Source organism: Ahaetulla prasina, chromosome 2, assembly GCF_028640845.1.
Source record: "Ahaetulla prasina isolate Xishuangbanna chromosome 2, ASM2864084v1, whole genome shotgun sequence".
NCBI classification, from domain to species: Eukaryota; Metazoa; Chordata; class Lepidosauria; order Squamata; family Colubridae; genus Ahaetulla; species Ahaetulla prasina.
Window position 1 is genome coordinate 131,849,765 of NC_080540.1, and position 21,282 is coordinate 131,871,046.

At 42.8% G+C, this 21,282-nt stretch overlaps 1 protein-coding gene across 3 annotated transcripts in view; it reads left to right on the top strand.

The window, feature by feature from the left end:
* Window positions 1-21,282, top strand: part of CD300LF (CD300 molecule like family member f) — a 117,449-nt gene that overhangs the window by 94,590 nt on the left and 1,577 nt on the right. For 2 of the 3 annotated variants that reach the window (XM_058165552.1, XM_058165551.1), the window contains exons 2-7: window positions 8,894-9,229; window positions 13,666-13,753; window positions 15,897-15,965; window positions 17,346-17,446; window positions 19,455-19,489; window positions 20,287-20,376. In XM_058165552.1, coding sequence (XP_058021535.1) covers window positions 8,894-9,229; window positions 13,666-13,753; window positions 15,897-15,965; window positions 17,346-17,446; window positions 19,455-19,489; window positions 20,287-20,376 — 719 coding nt within the window. The remainder of the gene's footprint in view (window positions 1-8,893; window positions 9,230-13,665; window positions 13,754-15,896; window positions 15,966-17,345; window positions 17,447-19,454; window positions 19,490-20,286; window positions 20,377-21,282) is intronic. The other variant, XM_058165553.1, reaches the window with a different exon arrangement.

The following is a 21,282-nucleotide window of genomic DNA, read 5'->3' on the forward strand; positions in this document are numbered from 1 at the left end:
GAGGGAACATTGCCGTCAACCTATCACCATAATTGAGCCCAGCATTTCTGCTAAGTGAAACATTTATTAAGTGAATTTTGCCCCATTTCAATTATCTTTCTTGCCACAGTTATTAAATGAATCACTGCAGTTGTTAAGTTAGTAGCACAATTGTTAAATGAATCTGGCTTCCCCCAGAGGTGGGCTGCTGTCAGTTTGCACCGGTTCAGGCGAATAAGTAGTTAAGATTCTGCGCAGTTCAGCAAATCCCACCACTGGCTGGCCTTGCCCCCACTCATTTTCCAGGCTGTTTTCCAGGCTGTTTTTGGGCCAAAAACAGCCTGAAAAATGGCCTGAAAACAGCCCAAAAACAGGCCGGGCCAGAAAGTGGTGGGATTAGCCCCAACCGGCTGAATCCTACTTCTGCCTTTGAGTGAGTATCCGGGAGGCAGGGCTGGGTGTATGAGTGGTGTCACCCACCCAGTCACATGACCAACTGGCCATGCCTACCCAGCCAGAGAACTGGTTAAATTATTCTGTATATAAATTTAACTGGTTGTCATTGACTTTGCCTGTAAGAAGGTGGCAAAAGGAGATCACATGATCCCGGGATACTGCAACCGTCACAAATATGAGTCAGTTGCTGCAATGGTCGTAAGTGTGAAAAACGGTCACAAGTCACTATTTTCAGTAGTGTGGTAACTTTGAATGGTCATTAATGAACTGTAATAAGCCATGTGTGTGGATGGTAGAGAAAAGATCTCCTTCCCCCACCCTCCCAAATGAGGAATGACTTTGCCTGAATATAAATTTCTTTTCCATCAGAATTTGTAGAAAGGGATTTTAAAAAGTCCAGAGTTCTGAGGTTGGGAAAAAACCAAAGATATTCAAAGTCTGGAATGGTCAGTGATAGTTTGTTGATGGTGTCTCCCAATTGTTGGCTACATGTACTATTATGCATTGAATACATATAGTTGTGTCAACTATGCCTGCTAAAGTGAAACTAACCTTTAGATGACTCTAACTGTTAACTTCAACTGTTTTGTAGGGAAACTTGATACATTCATATTTGGGTGGGCTTTTTCAAGTACTATGATTGGTTAAAGCCCAGTGGGCCTAGAGTATAAATTACAGGCATTTGCCTGCTGTTCTCAGTTCCAGTTTTGAGTCAATAAATGTTGTACCTAGGCTGGTCTGCTTCTTGCCTACTGAAGCCCACTACACAATATGTACCATAGGAAGACATGATGAAATTACAGTGTAGGATACTTTATATTTGCTCTTCTTACTTCTAGCGGAAAGTGATTTTGAAGATTTTTCTCTCAAACATTCACCTGTTCTAAAAACACACGTATAACCATCCCTTCTTTTCACCCTTCCTCTTGAGGCAAAAAAAGTAGGATTCTCAGAAAGCTACATCACAGATTAGGATCATGGCCATAACAGATTAGTTTCCATCGCTAATCTGTTAAGAGACCAAGCTTTTTACTGACGTGACTTCCCCCAAAAGCCAAAAACAAATGGGAAATATTATGTTTAATCGCTGCTTTATTATTAATTGATAAGGTACATGGGATTGAAGCCCTTGTGTGTTGTAAAGAACGTAATTTTGGATATTTATAGCTGCACTTGCTTTACAATAAACTACATTAAGGAACAAAAACAGTGGAAGCACAGGAGTCATCCACCATGTTCCAAAACTTCAGACAAAGGATTCCTCCCTAACTGTTCTTGAAGGACACATCTGCATGACATAGCCTTCCCTTTATTCCCAGTTCACAGCTAGAGCTAACTAATTTTGCCTTTTTCTGATCCAGTGAGATAGTAATGTTTTCGTCTCCTCCCAATGCTAGTCCTGCTGTACGCACAACTTATGCTGCATGCATGTAGGTCTCTTGCTGCAAAATTTCTCCCTTCTCTCTGCAGCTTGCCCTGGCTGGCTCGCCACCAATAGGTCGTCCCAGAAAGAAAAGCCCTCATCTGCAGAATTTGGCTTGGTGACATAACAGTACAGCTATCTCACCTGTACTGAATTGTCCCAGGGTATGTTGCCCGGGGTGAGTCATCTTGCAGTGACTTATTCAGGGTGAATCACCTGGGGCGAGCCAGCCAGGATGAACTGGTCAGGACAAGCTGGCAGCAGTGGGCCAATAGCAAGGACCCAGTAGCCAAAAGGCAGGGTGACCAGTGGTGGAGAGCTGTTGGTGGTGAGCCAGTGGCAGTGAGCTGCTTACGGCAACCCAGCGGCAGCGAGTTCTCCTAGACCCAAAATCAAAATGCAGTTCCTCCCCCAGGCCCAGCTTACTTTAGCATATATATTTTCATTATTTTATTTTTATTAAAATTCACAAAGAACATAAAAACCAACCCAAACTAAAAAAAAAAGGAGGGGGAGAAAGAAAAAAGAAAATATTGCAGAGGACAGAGAACAATAAACAGAAAGAAGAAATTTCCAATATCTTCTGAAGCAAATATAAGCACAATTACAATATTAACTCTGACTGTATGAGTTACCAAAAAAAAAGAACTCATTTTTTCTGTTATCCCTTTTTTTTCCTAATAATTGAAAATACAAATCAGCGCTTGCTTTTTCTGTGTAAGGTTGAGAGTATCTTGGCGACGTTTCAATGAGGTCTCACTCATCATCTTCAGGCTGGTGCTTTCGGCTTCGTGCTTGTGTGAGCAAAGCGTGATTGGAGCTGCTGTCTCTCTATAAATACTGGTGGGGAAATGGAGAGTGTTGCAGTCAGAAAAGAAGAAAAAACCTCCTCCCTTTTCCAGCACCTTAAAACCACAGGACATGAAATTGATTTTGAAGGAACCAAATTAATCTCCAAAACTGAACACTATAACAAGAGCATAATTATGGAAGTCATCAAAATAGAGAAACACCCCACAACATGAACAAACGGGACAACACCTCCCACCTACCAGACATCTGGAAACTAGCCTTAGTCAACAAACGAGTCCCAGCCACGAAAATTGACACCAGACCCAGGATAATACACAACACCACCACTAATCATCCTCACCAGATTCAAACCCAAACCCATCCCACAGACGAAACACAACCACCATCCAGAAGCCAGACCATGCTGGCACCACTGGCTGCTGCACCCCTCTCTGATCCCCACACAAAGCAAGCTGATACAAGCAGGAACACATGAAAAGTCTTCGGACTCAGAGCCAAACCAAAACCCGGGATGCTGCATCACAGCCATCTGCTCAAGATATCACATCACAGAACTCCAGAGGCCACAACACCAAAGCTCAGGAACAAAAGACTAGGACCACATCCACACAGGATGCTACGAAACAGCCAACCAATCTGCGAACACCCACTCCATCTACCAATCAAGATGCAACCACAAAGCCAAGCAATCCGCTCATAGCAACACTCCCCACCCCGCATTTATAGAGAGATGGCAGCTCCGACCACGCTTTGCTCACACAAGCACAAAGCCGAAAGCACCAGCCTGAAGATGATGAGTGAGGCCTCGTCGAAACGTCACCAAGATACTCTCAACCTTACACGGGAAAAGACCCGAATATGCCAAAGACATACATACATACATACGTATGTATGTGTTGTGTCTTGCCCGCCCTCAGAGCAGCCGGGGCCTTCTTACCTGCTCCCCAACACTGAGGAATGTATGCCTTCCGGCCCAAGTCCTGGCTCCATGCCCCCACAAACTGCAGAAGAAGGAGCATCTCCCTGCCCCAGCCCTGACTCCATGCCCAGGCAAACGGAGCAGCTAGACCCCTCCCCCTCCTCCACAGCAGGTGAGCCTGAGGAGGGTTTACTCCCAAGAACAGCTGATTGGAGTGACCCTCGCATCAGAAGATTGGAGGCGGAGGCAACAGAGGAAGGAGGGCAGGCCTTAATGAGTGCTGAGTCATGGAGCCACACCCCATGGCCTATATAAAGGAGCTACTTTCTGGCAGTCTCTGAGTCAGGCAAAAGTCGAACTTATCTTGCTGAAGTCACTTACTGGTCTCCTGCCTGCTCTGAGGACTTTGCTAGGACTTTGGGCAGAGCTGCAGAGGCAAGCCTGATTCGGATTTCCCGGACCCAGCCGTCAGCGGAGGAGTGGGACACGACAGTATGTATGTATGTATGTATGTATGTATGTATATATTTTCACTAATCAAAGAAGTTAATTTGTGCAATCTCCATCTCATCATTTTCCCCAGACATTCCTCCATTGTGGGCAGTGTCACACCGTTCCACTTTTGAGCATAAAGTAGTTTCACTGCAGTTGTCATATATAAAAGGTTCCATGACTTTTTTCTGGTTGCTGTCCATTAGTTCCAAAAGAAAAATCTCTGGTTCCAGTAGTACTTTCACCTTGAAAATCTTCCAAATCATTGTATGTATTTTTTAAAGCTTTTTTTACATTTTCGTCAAACATGGTGAAATGTCCCTCCATGTTGCTAGGCCCAGCCTACTTTTGGAAAGTGACTGCTGGAAGTTTTGTCCCACTGACAGAGTAATCCACCAATCCCTGTACCTTAAAAGTCCTCTCCCCACCTCCTTTAATGGTAAATCAGTCATTGGCCTGGTCACCAAGCAGAGAAAATTCCAACTGTATACAGCAGGCAGAATGATGCTGGTATCCTTGTGCTGTGAGGGGGTCCTGGTGCTCTCTGGGATTGGTTGTTTTCTTGCAGGTGCTTTGTCACCCAAACTAGGTAACATCATTAGGGCTGATCATCAGTAACATCATCAATGCTAGCTCTGATTATGTTGCCTAGTTTGGGTGATGAAACATCTGCAAAAAAACCAACCAAGTTCAGAAAGCACCAATGACCCCTCATAATAATAAATAATAATAATAATAATATTTTAATTTGTATACCGCCCTTCTCCCGAAGGACTCAGGGCGGTGAACAGGCAGATAAAATATAAATACACACAATAATTTAAAAACAACCCTTAAAAAACTAATTTAAATGCCCAAAACGTTAAAAAACATACTCCCCTGTAAAATAACATACTTTTAAAAACCCCATCCAATAAAAATAAAAATTAGGCTAGTCCAGCCATATGAAATAAATAAGTTTTAAGTTCGCGGCGAAAGGTCCTAAGGTCAGGTAATTGTCGAAGTCCGAGGGGAAGTTCGTTCCACAGGGTGAGCTCCCACAGAAGGCCCTCCTGGGGCCGCCAGTCGACACTGTTTGGCTGACGGCACCCTGAGAGTCCCTCTCTGTGGGAGCGTGCGGACGATGGGAGATAGAAGCCGGCAGTAGGCGGTCCCGTAGATAGCCGGTCCTAAGCCATGGGCGCTTTAAAGGTGGTAACCAATACCTTGAGCGCACCGGAAAACAACAGGTAGCCAGTGCAGTCTGCGCAGGATAGGTGTTATGTGGGAGCTCGAGGCGCTCCCTCAATAACCAGCGCAGCAGCGTTCTGAACTAGCTGAAGTCTCCGGGTGCTCTTCAAGGGAGCCCATGTAGAGAGCATTGCAGTAGTCCAGGCGAGAGGTAACAAGGGCATGAGTGACTGTGCATAAGGCATCCCGGTCCAGGAAGGGCGCAACTGGCGGATCAGGCGAACCTGATAAAATGCTCTCCTGGAGACGGTCGCCAAATGGTCTTCAAGGACAACCGACCATCCAGGAGCACGCCCAAGTTGCGTACCTTCTCCATCGGGGCCAATGATTCACCCCGACAGACAGCCGCATCTGCAGCTGACTGTACCGAGGTGCCGCATCCACAGCCACTCCGTCTTGGAGGATTAAGTTTGAGCCTGTTCCTCCCCATCCAGACCCGTCGGCTTCCAGACACGGGACAACACTTGACAGCTTCACTGGGGTGGCCGGGGTGGAAAAGTACAGCTGAGTGTCATCAGCGTACAGTTGGTATCTCACCCCAAAGCCACTGATGATCTCACCCAGCGGCTTCATATAGATGTTGAACAGGAGGGTGAGAGAATCGACCCCGCGGCACCCACATGAGGCACCTTGGGTCGATCTCTGCCCCCTGTCAACACCGTCTGCATCCGATCAGAGGTAGGAGGAGAACCACCGATAAGCGGTGCCTCCACTCCCAACCCTCCAACCGGCGCAGCAGGATACCATGGTCGATGGTATCAAAAGCCGCTGAGAGGTCTAATAGGACCAGGGCAGAGGTAACCCCTATCCTGGCCCTCCAGAGATCATCCACCAGTGCGACCAAAGCTGTCTCCGTACTGTATCCGGGCGGAAGCCGGACTGGAGCAGGTCTAGATAGACAGCTTCATCCAGGTACTGGGGTAGCTGACATGCCACCACACTCTCTACAACCTTCGCCGTAAGCGAAGATTGGAGACTGGCGGTAGTTCCCTAAAACAGCTGGGTCAGGAAGGCTTCTTGAGGAGGGTCTCACCACAGCCTCTTTCAAGGCAGCGGAAAGACCCCTCCCGCAGAGAAGCATTTGTAATCCCTGGAGCCAGCCTCGTGTCACCTCCTGAGTAGCCAGTACTAACCAGGAGGCACGGATCCAATAAACATGTGGTGGCGTTCAGCCTGCCCAGCAACCTGTCCATGTCCTCAGTCACAGGATCAAAGTCATCCCAAACCACCTCAACAAGGCGGGCCTCAGAACCCTCGCCTGGATCTACCCAATTTTGATCCAATCCGTCCCGAGCTGAACGATTTTGTCGTATAGATAACCGTTAAACTCCTCGGCACGCCCTTGTAGGGGGTCCTCCCGCCCCTCCTGTTGGAGGAGCGAGCGGGTCACCCGAAACAGGGCGGCCGGGCGGTTATCTGCCGACGCAATGAGGGAGGAAACGTAGGAACGCTTCGCAACCCTCATTGCCACTAGGTAGGTCCTACTATAGGACCTAACTAGTGTCCGGTCAGCCTCAGAGCGGCTGGATCTCCAGGCACTCTCTAGGCGTCTTCTCCGGCGCTTCATCTCCCTCAGCTCCTCGGAGAACCAAGGAGCTGGTTGAGACCGACGCCGGGTCAGAGGCCGCAAAGGCACGACACGGTCCAAAGCTCCAGCCGCGGCCCGTTCCCAGGCCGCAACTAGCTCTTCAGTCGAGTCGTGGGACAGGTGTTCGGGAAACGGCCCAAGCTCCGTCAGGAACCTCTCCGAGTCCATCAGGCGCCTGGGACGGAACCAACGCATTGGTTCCGTCTCCCTGCGATGGTGGGTAGCGGTCAGAAAGTCTAGACGAAGGAGAAAATGATCTGACCATGACTATCATGGTCCATCATGTCTATCCTGAGCTACTAATATTCTCCTTTATTGATTCTTGTGTTGCCTCATGGCCTGGTGGGAAGAATGCTAAAACTACTCTCAAATTGTACTCACAGTCCCAAAAATCCATTGGGATAACATGAACATTACCTCTCACAATGGGAATTTCCTTCCTTAAAAAAAGAATAGACGTTTGTCTGTTCCTTGATACTCTAGCCTAAATTAAACTTCAAAGACGGTTATAATCTGTACAGGTAATCCTCAACTTACAAAAACAATTGAGTCCAAAATTTATGTTGTCAAGTAAGAAATCTGTTAAGTGAGTTTTGCCCCATTTTATGTCTTTTCCTGCCATATTTGTTAAGTGAATCACTGCAGTTGTTAAATTAGTAACATAGTTGTTAAGTGAATCTGGTTTCCCCATTGATTTTTGCAAAAAGGGACCACACGATTCTGGGACACTGCAAATATCATAAATGTCAGTCAGTTGCCAAGCATCTGAATATAAGTCAAATGACCGTGGGGATGCTACAATGGTCATAGGTGTGACAAATGGTCATAAGTCACTTTTTTCAGTGCCTTTGTAACTTCAAACGGTCACTAAATGAACTGTTGTAAGTTGAGGACTACCATTACTAAAATATCCTTTTAATATACTATTATATCCTATACTAAATTTTACAAACTGGTATTGTTTCCTTCCTTTTCCAGTCTCAGTGTCAGGGATTTCTTTTGACTCAACCCATCAAAATGTCAAGATGAAGACGCCCAATTTCCCCAGACCTAAATGAAGCAGTCCTGCGTGTTTATATTAAAATTAGCCCATGAAATAGCTGTCAAAACTGCTTTGCCGCTGATTTTAGCAGAATGCCATCCAATTTGGCAGCTCAGCATGGCCGTCAGATTTCAAAGAAATAATAGAAAAGAGCTCCAGGGATTAGTCTGCCTCACTCTGACTGATGCTGGGGGGTGTCTCTCTTTTGCAAAACATACAATCGGCAGTTGTATTGCTGATTTCCTATTAAGTCCTGTGTTCTGTGAGACGTTTAGCCTTGGGTTGATATGCTTAAATGCCCTCTTGCCTTCTCTGATAAAACCACAAGGAAAAGTTGTGAACATCTTTTTGTAATTAAACCCAGCTTGACTTGACATCCGAGCCAAAATCAGTGGCTAATTTTAATTATGGTTTCCTCGAAACAAGCGAAGGTCAAGATCAAAGTATAATTCATGACTCTGGCTTAATTTAACAAATTACAGTGAATATTAATTATAGTCAATCTGATTTCAGACTATGGTGAAATTATAAACTAGAATGAAAATATTGTCTCCTTCCCCTTTTTTACGGCTAGATTGAAGGAGCTGAGGAGGAACACAGTAAGGCTGATGTTAGTTTCATTTGAATTGTACAGAGAGAGAGAGAGACAGAGAATATTAAATTTCTATACTTATTTTGCTAATTCACATGATCTCCATATGCCAAACTAACACCTTTTGATTTTTAGTCTTCCAGTCATCTGCATGCCATCTCTTCATCAGAGCAAGTCAAGACTCCACAGAGTAAAACTAATGTTTCTATATCGGACAGAAATATTTAAAACCCTTCTCTTCTTTGAGTTTTTGGGGGTTTTTTAGTTGTTGTTCCTTGTACGGCAAAACCACTTTTTCCACCTGCACAGAGGATAATGGCTTGAATGGCTACCTGAGATTGGATGTTCCTCTTTTTCAGGTTTGACGTCTATCATTGGAGGCCCTTCGATGTTGAACGCTTTGCTTGGTGAGACTCTGTGTGTAAAGTGTCAATATGAAGCAGGTTATCATAACTACGATAAGTACTGGTGCAGAGGCTCTATTTGGAGTTCCTGTGAAAAAGTCATTAGCACTAGCAACACTGAGGAAGAAAAGAGAGTTGGCAAAACTGCTATCAAGGACAATCACACGCAACTTGAATTCACTGTGAGAATGGAGAACATCACAAAGGAAGATGTTGACATTTATTGGTGTGGCATAAGAAGACCCTGGGCTAGTGATTTCAATTGGAAAGTAAATATTACAGTAACCATAGGTGAGTCTTTTTATCAAGCACTGTAGGAAGATGAAAGCCTGTTAGAGATTATGGGAAAGTGTGTGTGTGGGGGTGAGCAAGTACTTGAATATTCATCTCAAGAAAGGCAACCCAGTCCAGTCCAGATGCTGAGAGACAGTGGTGAAAGCCTCTCAAGGAGACTTGCATTAACTAACTCACTATAACTCTTTCAGGTTCATCTCCTGAATTAGCTTTAGGGATTTCTTTTCCCATGACCTATTTTTTTATTTTTTCAACAGTGAATTTCACAGAGCAAGTGAAATGTTGGTCCTTCCTTTCTTTCTTTCTTATTTGTTTGTTTGTTTCTTTGTTTACTTGTTTATTTAAATTTATATTGCCGCCTGCTCGCACATGGCAACTCAAGGTGGCTTACACGGATATAATAATAATAATAATAATAATAATAATAATAATAATAATAATAATAATAATAATAATAATAATAATAATAATAATAATAATTATTATTATTATTATTATTATTATTATTATTTAATTTGTATACCGCCCTTCTCCCGAAGGACTCAGGGCGGTTAACAGCCAAGTAAAACAACAATCAAATACATACAATACAAATAAAAACAGTAGCTAAGAAACTTATTCAAATTTGGCCCAAATTTTAAAATACATTTAAAAACCCTAAACAATCAATTAAAAATTAAAAACCCATAGAACATCTAAAAATTCTATGCCAGCCCTGCACGGAAGAATAGATTTGTCTTAAGTTCGCGGTGAAAGGTCCAAAGGTCAGGAAGCTGTCAAAGTCCAGGGGGAAGTTCGTTCCATAGCGTGGGAGCCCCCACAGAGAAGGCCCTTCCCCTGGGGGCCGCCAGCCGACATTGCTTGGCTGACGGCACCCTAAGGAGTCCCTCTCTGTGAGAGCGCACGGGTCGGTGGGAGGCAAACGGTGGCATATATAACCATATAAAAGAAATAAGAAGAAAAATAATAAAATAATAAGCACCCCACCCACCCCCATCCCGGCGACATTCATACAAACCATTTAATGGGCTCCATCCCGCTCTGGGTTCCCCAGGCCCACTGACAGAACTACATCTTCAGCACCTTCCAAAAGAGTGTTAAAGTGGGGCCAGTCTAATGTCTGGGGGAATGATGTTCCAGAGAGAGGGAGCCACCACGGAGAAGGCCCTTCTTCTGGGTCCCACCAGATGTATCTCCCTAGGGGATGGGACCCACAACATTCCTTGCCTCCCCACTCTAGTCGGTTGATTAGATGTAATCAGCAAGAGATGGTCCCTCAGATAACCTTCCTTCCTTCCTTTCTTCCTTCCTGGAACTGGGATGAGATTGATACAAGTTCTTCTGGTTTCTCCTTCTAGTCCCACTAGAAATGTTCATTTTCTGAGCAAGCAACATCCTCTTCAAAAGCCCTGAAGCCTTTTGCTTATGCATCAAATTTCAAGATGTCAGTATAGCAGGCAATTCCTGGACAGGGGTTCATATGAAAGGACCTTCAATGGAAAGAACATTCTGCAAAGACCCACTTGTAGAAAAGAAAGCAATAGGGGATTTGTTCCCAGCACAGATGGGATGTAGATAAAGCAGCAGGAGACTCTACCCATTGGGGGCTGTGATCACTGCCATCCAGACAAAACATCCTGACTTCCCTTTTTACCAAAGCTTGAAATCCAGAAATGCTTTCTTAAAATGAAACTTCCAGCACGGAAGATGAGCAGTTTAAATCTGCCATGCAAAATTGTCCTTGGTTGAGAAAGGAGAAATATTTGATCACACACTTGGTTTTAGTCAAAGAAAACGGTATATGGAAAGAGAAGAACCAAACACTTTTTCCAATGGCATGCAGTGCCAGGTGGTGGGAGTAATATAGACCAAATCTCTTGTACCCAGCAGCATTCCAGTGGGGGGGGGGGAACACTTTTTGTCCCTCTGATAGATGATTGATGAGAATGTTGATTTCTATCAAGAAGCTTGCTGGCGGCAGGAACAGGAGGAGAGAATTGATTGTTGCCAGGGAAATGTAAAGCATCAGTAGTAAACTGAAGTACTTCAGGGGTGGCCTGTACTCTGCCTCAGCCCTTATATTAGAACTCCAGTTTTGTTCTGATCTCTTGGATTACTAGGTAGAGGATGCATTTTATTATAAAGTTTGCATAGTCTGAAAAAGTAAAAGCCTCATGCTTAGGTTTCTCTACTACATAATTCCTTCTATTTCCAATATTCAAGCTACAACTTTCTTTTAGTTAAATACCCTGTTTCGCTGAAAATAAGACATCTCCTGATAATAAGCCCAATTATTGCATTAAAATAAACTCCCCCCCGAAAATAAGCCCTCCCTGAAAATATTTAAATGCATGTGCAGCAGGTCCCCACCATTTCCTCTGGTTAGGTTTAGGGAAACAGATCTGGAAATCAGGTAAGACTGCAAGAGGAGCCCCGTCTTGCTCCATGCGCCCCAAAATAATAAGACCTCCCTGAAAATAAGGCCAAGTGCTTATTTCGGGGTTCAAAAAAGATAATTGTCGGCTGGCGGCCCCCAGGAGTAGGGCCTTCTCTGTGGGGGCAGTGACGCTCTGGAATGAACTTCCCCCCGGTCTGCGTCAAGTGCCCGATCTTCGGACCTTCCGTCGTGAGCTCAAAACATATTTATTCATTAAAGCGGGACTGGCATAATTAGTGATGTATTTTAATTGGGTTTTTAATATTTTTTAACTTTTTAATTTAATTTAAATTTTAATAATCGGCCTTTAAAATTTGCTCTTTTTAATTGTTGTTTTAAACTGTATATATCTTTGTTTTTACTTTGGCTGTACACCGCCCTGAGTCCTTCGGGAGAAGGGCGGTATAAAAATTTAATAAAATAAAAATAAATAAAATAATAAGACAGGGCCTTATTTTCGGGGAAACACGGTGTATCTTCCTATTTTCAGATGGTTATACTAGCAGAAGTAATTTAGAGCAATTGAGATTCTGGGGCTACATTCTATCACTATTCTGTTTGTTTGCTTACTTGTTTATTAATGCAGTAGGCATGTTGAAAGATTCCAAAACATTTTATGTGGCTTGCACATGTAGAACCTGTGGGTAAACATGTACATCCTCCACACCAAAATTGATGGGTGCAGGGATGATCTTTTCCAATGTATACAGCTTTACATACTGTCTCCAGTTCAAAAAGACTGCTCAACCTCTGTGCCAGTGATATTGATGCACTAATCAGTTGAGGTTGTTGCTTTCCATTGAATCAAGCCCTGGCTCTGCTACCTGCTAGGGATGCTACCTTGCAGATACCCAAATATGAGACCTATTCTTGATTTGGTTCTAGGAATCAGTTGGGTTGGTGGCCATTGTATCAAGCCTTCCTGCTACATAATGGATTCCTGCCCAAGCTGCTCTGGTGCTGTGGCTAAATGGGCAATAGAATTCCCTGGGCTTATGGTGTCAATCTTCCTTCCCTGGACACAGGAGCAGAGGCAGCTCAGGAGTATATGGCTGTCATCCTAACAGTTTATATAAGCTGGTTTTTCTCAAAGTCTGATCTCAGCACCCCTGGGGATCGCTCGGGACCCTCTCAGGGCTGTGCAAATTGAAATAATTTGTCAGGCAATGTTGAAAAATAATACAACATTAAATTCCCATCAAACACTTGTGAGACATAATAACAGCAAATGTATCCATTTTCATTTAAATTCTGTAAATATTGATAAACACAACCCATACAAACAAACAAAAACCTCTTTTGCTGCCGTCCATAATTTTTTTTTAAGTAGAAAGGAGTCCTAAAAGTTTTAAGAGTCGCATTGAAATTTGAAGGAAGACGCAAAGCATTTTAACAAGGGAAGGAAATTGGTTCAGTTCCCTTTCTGCCAATATTCTTGGTATAACATTATAAAAAAAAATATGCCTTTCCACGAGAACACAAACTACAGACCTCTTAGCACGGTAGTATTTATATTTGCTGTTTATATTTGCAGGTTTATTTAATCTCATTCATGGGGTTATTGCCAAAGTTGGAGGGGCTGCTACCCGCTGCCAAAGTACACAGATTACTTAGATCAGAGAGAGAAAAAACCAATTGTAAACAAATGTTATAAGTTCCATCATTCCATATCTGTATTCCAGGAGCCAGACAGAAACGTTTCATTGTCAAATTGTTCCCTCCCACCTCCTGCAGGCATCAATAGTCCTCCTGATATATTGATTTCGACATGTCATCAATCTTTAAATTTATCTTCTGTGTTCACATAATACTTGTAGCCAATTTGAATGGGAAACAACCTCCTGGGGAAAGTTACTTCTTATTTCTGAAGCTTGGAATTTTCTTCCAACAGGGTCAGGTCCATCATTGTCAGTATATATTGTTGGTATAATTTTAAGATCATGCAAGCATAGGTTAGAAAATTATGGGTTTCTACTTTCTTAATTTCCATTTTTAGAGCTGCCAACTACCAATATGACAACAGCGGGATATATTTCCAGCATCTCAACCTTCCCTACTGAAAGTACACAGAGAAATCCAAATAGGTATGTTGGATATACGAGGAGCAAGTCAACAGGAGTTGTCAGAACTTAAGGATATAAGGCAGGGGGTCTTAAACTTTTTACCACCACATCTCCCTAGGGCAGGGGTGTCAAACTCGATTTCATTGAGGGCTGCATCAGGGTTGTGTTTGACCTCGAGGGGGGGAGCAGGATTGTGGCCAAGTGGTGTGGCCAGCTCAACATCACTCATGTTGGGAGCTCTGTGGTGGCTCAAGCACCTTTCAGCGAAAACTGACTCCTGAGCTCCATTTTCGGCTGCGACAGCTTCCTGAAATCTTCTGCCAGTGAAAATGGAGCTTGGGAGGGCTGCCCATGGCCCTCCAGAACTCTGTTTTCGCTGGCAGAAGTACTGTAGGACGGTCCTTTGCTGTTTCAAGGGCAGCCCCGCAGGCCAGATCTAAGCACCCTGCAGCCTGGATCCGGCCCCCAGGCCTTGAGTTTGATACCCCTGTCCTAGAGTGTAATCTTAAAGTACACACCTTCCCTAAAAATCCAAACACCCAAAATAAATGCAAATGAACAGTGAAAACCATGTAATGAAATCTAGGTAAAGATGTATTTACTATAACAACGTACAACTAAATGGTGCTTTACACCTTCCCTGGACTCTGTCTGTATCTCCTCAAAAACGGGAGGGAAATTGGGAAAGTCTAATCTAAGGGCATATTTACTTACTTATCGTTTCAGATGCCCCTACCCTATGCAGATGACAACTGAACTTTAAGCTTTCTTTAAAAAGTGCATGTGGACTGATACACTTTCCCAAAAGCTTGCAAAATATTTAGCCCAGACAGCAGGTGGCTCTCATCTCCCATTGAAAAAAATTCCTCTTCTGTTGACCCTCCCACCTTTCTGTTCCAAGTGACCAGTCACTTTGCTTCTGCTGGCCAGATCACCCATACATCCTTTTTTATGTATATAATATGCAGATATGTAGAAAAAGTAGGCTCCTTGGTGCTCTCTGAGGTTGGCTGTTTTCCTGCAGATGTTTCATTACCCAAACCCCATCAGTGCTGATGAAGTTATCCAGTTTGGGTAACGAAACATCTGCAAGAAAACAATCAACTTCAGAGAGCACCAAGGACCCTTCATTTTAACTCTGAGCTGCAAATGTTCACCTCTATCTGTAAAATAATGTATTTAAACAAAGTACAATTAAATTAAATACACAGTGTTAATTTATATACACAAAGATATATACACAAAGCATATTAATATGCATAAATGCCAGTACAACAACTCCTTTCAAAATTAAACATGCATTCCTAGCTGGCAGTTTTAGAGTCAGTTTGATCTTGTGGTTAAGCCTACCAGGCTAATAAGTGGGGGACCATGAGTTCAAGTCCCACCTTAGCCATGAAAGCCAGCTCGGTGACTGGGGGCAGACTCCCTCAGACCAACCTACCTTACAGGTTTGTGGGGAAAATAGGAGGGGAGCAATGTGTTGGGTATATTCGCCAGCTTGAGTTATTTATAAAAACAATAAAGGTGGGATGTAAATAATAAATAAGTAAATAAATTTCCACTCTAAATACTTCTAGATGTTTACTTTTTTCAAAACTGCTAAGATAGCTCTGGAGTTAAGGATTTTGGCTAGGAAGAGGCTGGTGATTTCAAACCCAGCAAGAACATATCATATAAACACATACGCTAATTTCATTCCTTCCGCTGGCTAGCTAGTTTTTCATAGCTAGCTGAGGGCTTTTTTTAAAAAAGGATGTGAAAGTTTGCACCAGTCTCTCTTTACTCTGGAGACTGAGGGAATGGTGTAACCTTCCACTGTTAACTAGAGAAAGATAGCTAGCTACTGCAAGGGGAAAAAATAGTAATTAAAAAAATTCTCTGGGGTTTTATACTGTAAACCACTTACACGAGGCAAAAAGCTTTTAGCTACTGCATGGTTTTAGCAAAGGTGAAAAAGCTTTTAGATAGCAAACTATTGCTCAAGTATTTCGGCCCCTGTGAGTTTCTAGCAGTGGTGAAATCTAAATTTCTTTCTTGCGGGTTCTGTTGGCGTGGCTTGGTGGGTGTGGCTTGGTGGTGGGGTCATGTGACTGGGTGGGCGTGGTTACGTGACTGGGGGATCAAAAGACAGAAACTCACTAACAATGTCCTGCTGGAGCAGGGTTGGACTAGATGACCTCCAGGTCCCTTCCAGCCCTGGATTATCTTCGGAAGCTGCGTCTAGTGCCAGGTTTGTAGTCCTTCCTTTCTCTCCTTTCCCTCCCTCCCTCCCTCCTTTCTTTCTTTCTTTCTCTCTCTCTCTCTCTCATGAATCCACCACCCCATTTTTTGCCTAGCAGGCTTCAGCTTTTTTACCTTTTAAAAAATTCTTTTAAAAGTTAAAAAAAAAAGCCTCTGATAATCAGGCACCTCAGCTGGGATCATCAGAGCCTTGATTTAACTCTTTAAAAGCATTTTTTAAATAACCTCTTCGGCCGAAGGGCTTGTAAAAAAAAAGGCTTTTAAAAGTAAAAAAAAAGAAAGAAGGCTCTGACGATCGCATGGCTCAGCTGGGCATGGGGGAGGGGAGGGATTTTTGCTACCGGTTCTCCAAACCACCTGCCGCCATTGCTACCGGATCAGCTGATCCAGTCTGAACCGGGAGCATTTCACCCCTGGTTTCTAAGGTTAGTGGAATCAAAACAGAGAACGCAAAGCAGCATAAGAGAAACAGATCGTTTTTAAACTGTGGCAGGAAAACAGAGTTCAGTTTTGCAATGGGAGGGAAGTTAATAAAGGGTGTGGTGTCTGCTCTCAGAAAAGGGTTGCTGTCCTGTTCTAACGTATAAGGCATGACTTCTGTTTGTGGTTTCCAACATGTTTGAGATATGTGATCTGTGACTAGATCCAGCCTGTGCAAAAAATGATGAAGTACCAAGCACCAAGTAGTACATATGGACGTTTTCATACTGAACCAGAGCTGGGTTTCAGCAGGTTCTAACCAGTTCTGAAGAACCGGTAGCAGAAATGTTGAGTAGTTTGGAGAACCTGTAGTGGAAATTCTGATTGGCCCACCCCCATCTATTCTCTGCCTCCCGAGTCCCAGCTGATCAGGAGGAAATGGGGATTTTGCAGTATCCTTCCCCTGCCACGCCCACCAAGCCACACCCACCAAGCCATGCCACGCCCACCAAGCCACACCCACAGAACCGGTAGTAAAAAAATTTGAACCCCACCACTGTACTGAACCTCTATTTCAACATTCCCCCCCACCCTATTTTAAATTGGCTGTCTATATGGAGGACATCTGCAGGGCAAGAAAAACTGGCTGTGTAAGGATTAGAAATAAAACACATATGGATTTTTCACAGCAAGGGATTAACTTTTAGTATATCAGTGGAAGTAGGGACAAAATGAACATTTCTGTTTAGAATTAAGAGACTTCATTTGTAGAAAGTCTCTGTATAATCCTTCTGTGGAGGATTGCTGTGAGGTAGAAGTTCCCAAATACCATCCAGTCTGAATGAATCTAGTTTATTCATTTAAATAACACCCAGAGCTATATGGCAAACAACCAGAAGGAAACATAATCCAGCAATCTAACTTGATTTTCTGATATCTGTCCCACCAGTGACCTTGATCTCATCATAATGTTACCCGTGGTTCTTGGGTTACTGATGCTAATTTTAGGTGGAACTACACTGTTGATGTGGAAGCTAAAGAAGAAAAAAGGTGAGAAATTTGCCAAAAGCATTTGCATCTTGATTGTTTCGTTCCTTAAATCAGGAGTCATTTAAGACACCATGTCTGGTGTCTGGGGAGACATATTTTTTAAAAAATGACATTATCAAGAATTTTACATAAAGATTTATCTTTAAAAAAAGGAAAGAAAAAAGTGCAAGAAAAAAGAAAGAAAAGACACAAGCTATTAAATACAACCAATTTTTCTTCAATAAATTATAATTTTATAATCCCTTCTCCTTCTTAGATGTTATACACATCTCTCATTTAATCCACATCTTTGAATCCATAAACTATCATATCATTTTTGTTTGCTTTCAGCAAAAATCCATATAAGCAGAGGTGAAATGCTCCCAGTTCGGACCGGATTGGCCGATCTGGTAGCAATGGCAGTAGGTGGTTCAGAGAACCAGTAGCAAAAATCCCTGCCCCTCCACCCCACTCATGCCCACTCAATCGCCCGGTCGCCCGCTTGCCGCTTCTTTTAAAGAAATGTTCTCTACATGGGACTCCCCTTGAAGGGCACCCGGATTCTTCAGTTAGTTCAGAATGCGGCTGCACGGGTGATAGAGGGAGCCCCTCGTGGCTCCCATGTGACATCTCTCCTGCGCAGACTGCACTGGCTGCCTGTGGCCTTCCGGGTGCGCTTCAAGGTTTTGGTAACGATCTTCAAAGCGCTCCATGGCATAGGGCCGGGCTATTTACGGGACCGTCTGCTGCTACCGAATACCTCTCACCGACCCGTGCGCTCTCACAGAGAGGGACTCCTCAGGGTGCCATCGGCCAGGCAGTGCCATCTGGCGACACCCAGGGGAAGGGCCTTCTCTGTGGGGGCTCCCACCCTCTGGAACGAGCTTCCCCCAGGACTTCGTCAACTTCCTGACCTCCGAACCTTTTGCCGCGAGCTTAAAACTCATCTATTCATCTGCGCAGGACTGGACTAGATTTTAAATTTAAATTGGTTTTAATGGGTTTTATTATGTATATTGTCATTTTTAATTATTTGGCTATTTGGAATAAGTTTTTTAATTGATGTTTTATTTTGTATTTATATGTACTTTTTTATCTGCCTGTGAACCGCCCTGAGTCCCTAGGGAGATAGGGCGGTATAAAAATACGATTAATAAATAAATAAATAAATAATGCTTTTAAGGTGCAATCGTCAGAGTCTTTTTTTTTACTTTTAAAAGCAGTCTTTTACAACCTATTCGGCCGAATAGGTTTTTTAAAAAATGCTTTTAAAAGTAAAAAAAAAGATTGTGCACCACAGCTGATCATCCAACCACCCACCCCATGCGCTGTTCTACTTACCCTACGCCTCCTTTTGGCATGCACTGCATGCACCCACGTGCGCACCTCGCATTTGGTTGTGGTACACACTGCGCATGTGTGTGCCCAGCAAATGGTAGTAAACTGGTTCAGATTTCACCACTGGATATAAGGTTTCCAGACTTTCAGAAAAGTTTTTGTTGTTTTTTCTCTCTGGCCAAATAGATCGACTTTGCCATCTCAGCAAATTCTAACATTTTTGCTATCCATCCCTCCACTGTGGGAAATTTCACTGTTCTTTCATCATTGAACTTACAATAATTTTGCTGCAGTTACTATATACAAAATCAATCTGCCATGAATCTTTTCTAATTTCTTGTCCATAACTCCCAATGAAAGAGTTCTGGTGTCTTCATAATATTTATCTTTAAAATTCTTTGCCTCTTTTATGAATTTGAATGAATGAAGGAAGGAATTGTTTTTCTGATCCCTGTTTCTAATTACAGAAAACCAGGAATCTGAGTAACAGCTGCCTAACTCCATAATTTGAAAAAAATGTAATTTTCCTGAGAGAAAAATCTAATTTTTAAAAAAGTTGGCTAGATCATAAAAATTAACTTGGCCAAAGGAAGGAAATGATAACCATACAACTAACATTTTTTTTCAAAGCTGCTGCTTTGAACGTTGCAGCAATGCCCTAATGCTATTTTATTGTTGTTGTTTTTTCCAGTTACCAAAAACTCTAAGGGTCCTCTTCCATCTACGGTAAGCAATTTCCAAAAAATTGCAGGCATACATCCAAGAGCATTGACTTTAATAAGAGGACAGGAGTTGACCTGGAACATATTTATGGAGGATCACTTTTTAAAGTCATGGCCCAACTCATAAAATTGATATAAGACATTCCATCTTATTCAATGTACATAGCTGGATCAATGACACCGGCAGAAACCAGATCTGAACCATTTCGTCAAATAATAAGGTTGGAAAGCTCTGAGGTGTCAGCTAATCCAGCATTTCCCAAACAAATGCGTTTCAGATTTTCTGGAACTCAAGCTCCCAGAATTCTTAGTAGCATAGCTATGTTAGCAGGTAAGTGTGTGTATTTTTGGCTAAATACACCTGGAAGGCTTGAGAAGAATAATTTTAATTTAGAAGATGGAAGAGATTAGATATCTAGGAACTTAAATTCTTTTAACGAAGGAAATCACTAGGCCTTTGGGTCACATTCCACGATGACAAAGCCTTTCCAAAACAGAATTTACAGAGTCATAAACCTGAGTGTCAAGGCACAGTTACAAAATGAGAAAAGATAAGTTCATGAATTTATCATGAAGTTTATCAATAAATCTTGGATTCACTTCTGAGTCATAAAAAACTATTTACAGTCTTGGGTCTCAGTTTCTACATTTACAGCATTTATTATGATATGATTGTGGTATCATCCTGTTATATAGCCAGGGAAGGTAATGTCAGCCTAATGATGTTCCAGCTGGTACTATAAGGTAAGAGAAGTACCAGGCAAACCAAATTAAGTAGCAACATGTTTTCCTTTAATTTAGGTTTCTCCTTCATCTGATCAAGCCACAGACGGCACAGAAGTGGCGTATACAACTGTGATACCAACTCGGTCTTTTGCTTCTAAGTCTCAGGTGCTTTTTGTTATTCAACTTTGTTAATGCTTTTAATTCTTATCTATTACATTTGCAATAGTGTTTATTTTAAAGGTGTGTGTGTGTGTGTGTGTGTGTGTGTGTGTGTGTGTGTGTGTATAGTGGATTTTTTCTATTGAAGCAACCTGGTCTACCCAAATATGGGAGGGAACATACTGCTTCCCTTTCGCCTTTCAGCCCCAATCCAGGAACCTTTGCAGGCAGTCGCTTTCATGGCAAACTATTTTGTGTTAAATTTATATTTACTGACAAAGTCTCCCTTTATTTCTTTGTCAAAACCCAAGCTATTGGTGAATTCGTCCTGGGAAAAGAAGCCTGGGAAACTTTCACCCAACCATTTTCAACCAATTCCGACTCCTAGTCTGACAATGGGCCTCTCAAAACTCATATCTGTATATGGAATGCAAAATCAGTCTTAATTGTTCCAGGTCTACAAAATGTTTACAGAGTTTAAAGGACATATGAAACATCAAAGACAACCTTCCTTTGACCAGATGTAAAAGTAGATAAAATATTAAGGGCCATTAATTCTGTAATTCTGGATTTCCTTAAAGTTGTATCCATGTGATTCTCAAACCACAGTGTTGTCCTACTATTGGAATTTCCCCTTCTCCCTGGGGGAGAGCTTCTTAAAAGTGAATCTCTGCACCACAATTGGCTGGCATATCTAGATTTTCTAGCGTGCTACTAATAGGTAAAGGTTCCCCGTTCAGTAATATGGGAAGGTGCTCATTTCCGTTTCTTGGCTGAGGGAGCCAGCATTGTCTAAAGTCATTTTCAGTGGTCATGTGACTAAGCATGGCTATATGCCAATGGCACATGGAATGCTGTTACCTTCCCACTGAAGTGGTTATCTATTCGCATTTGCATGCTTTCAAATTGCTA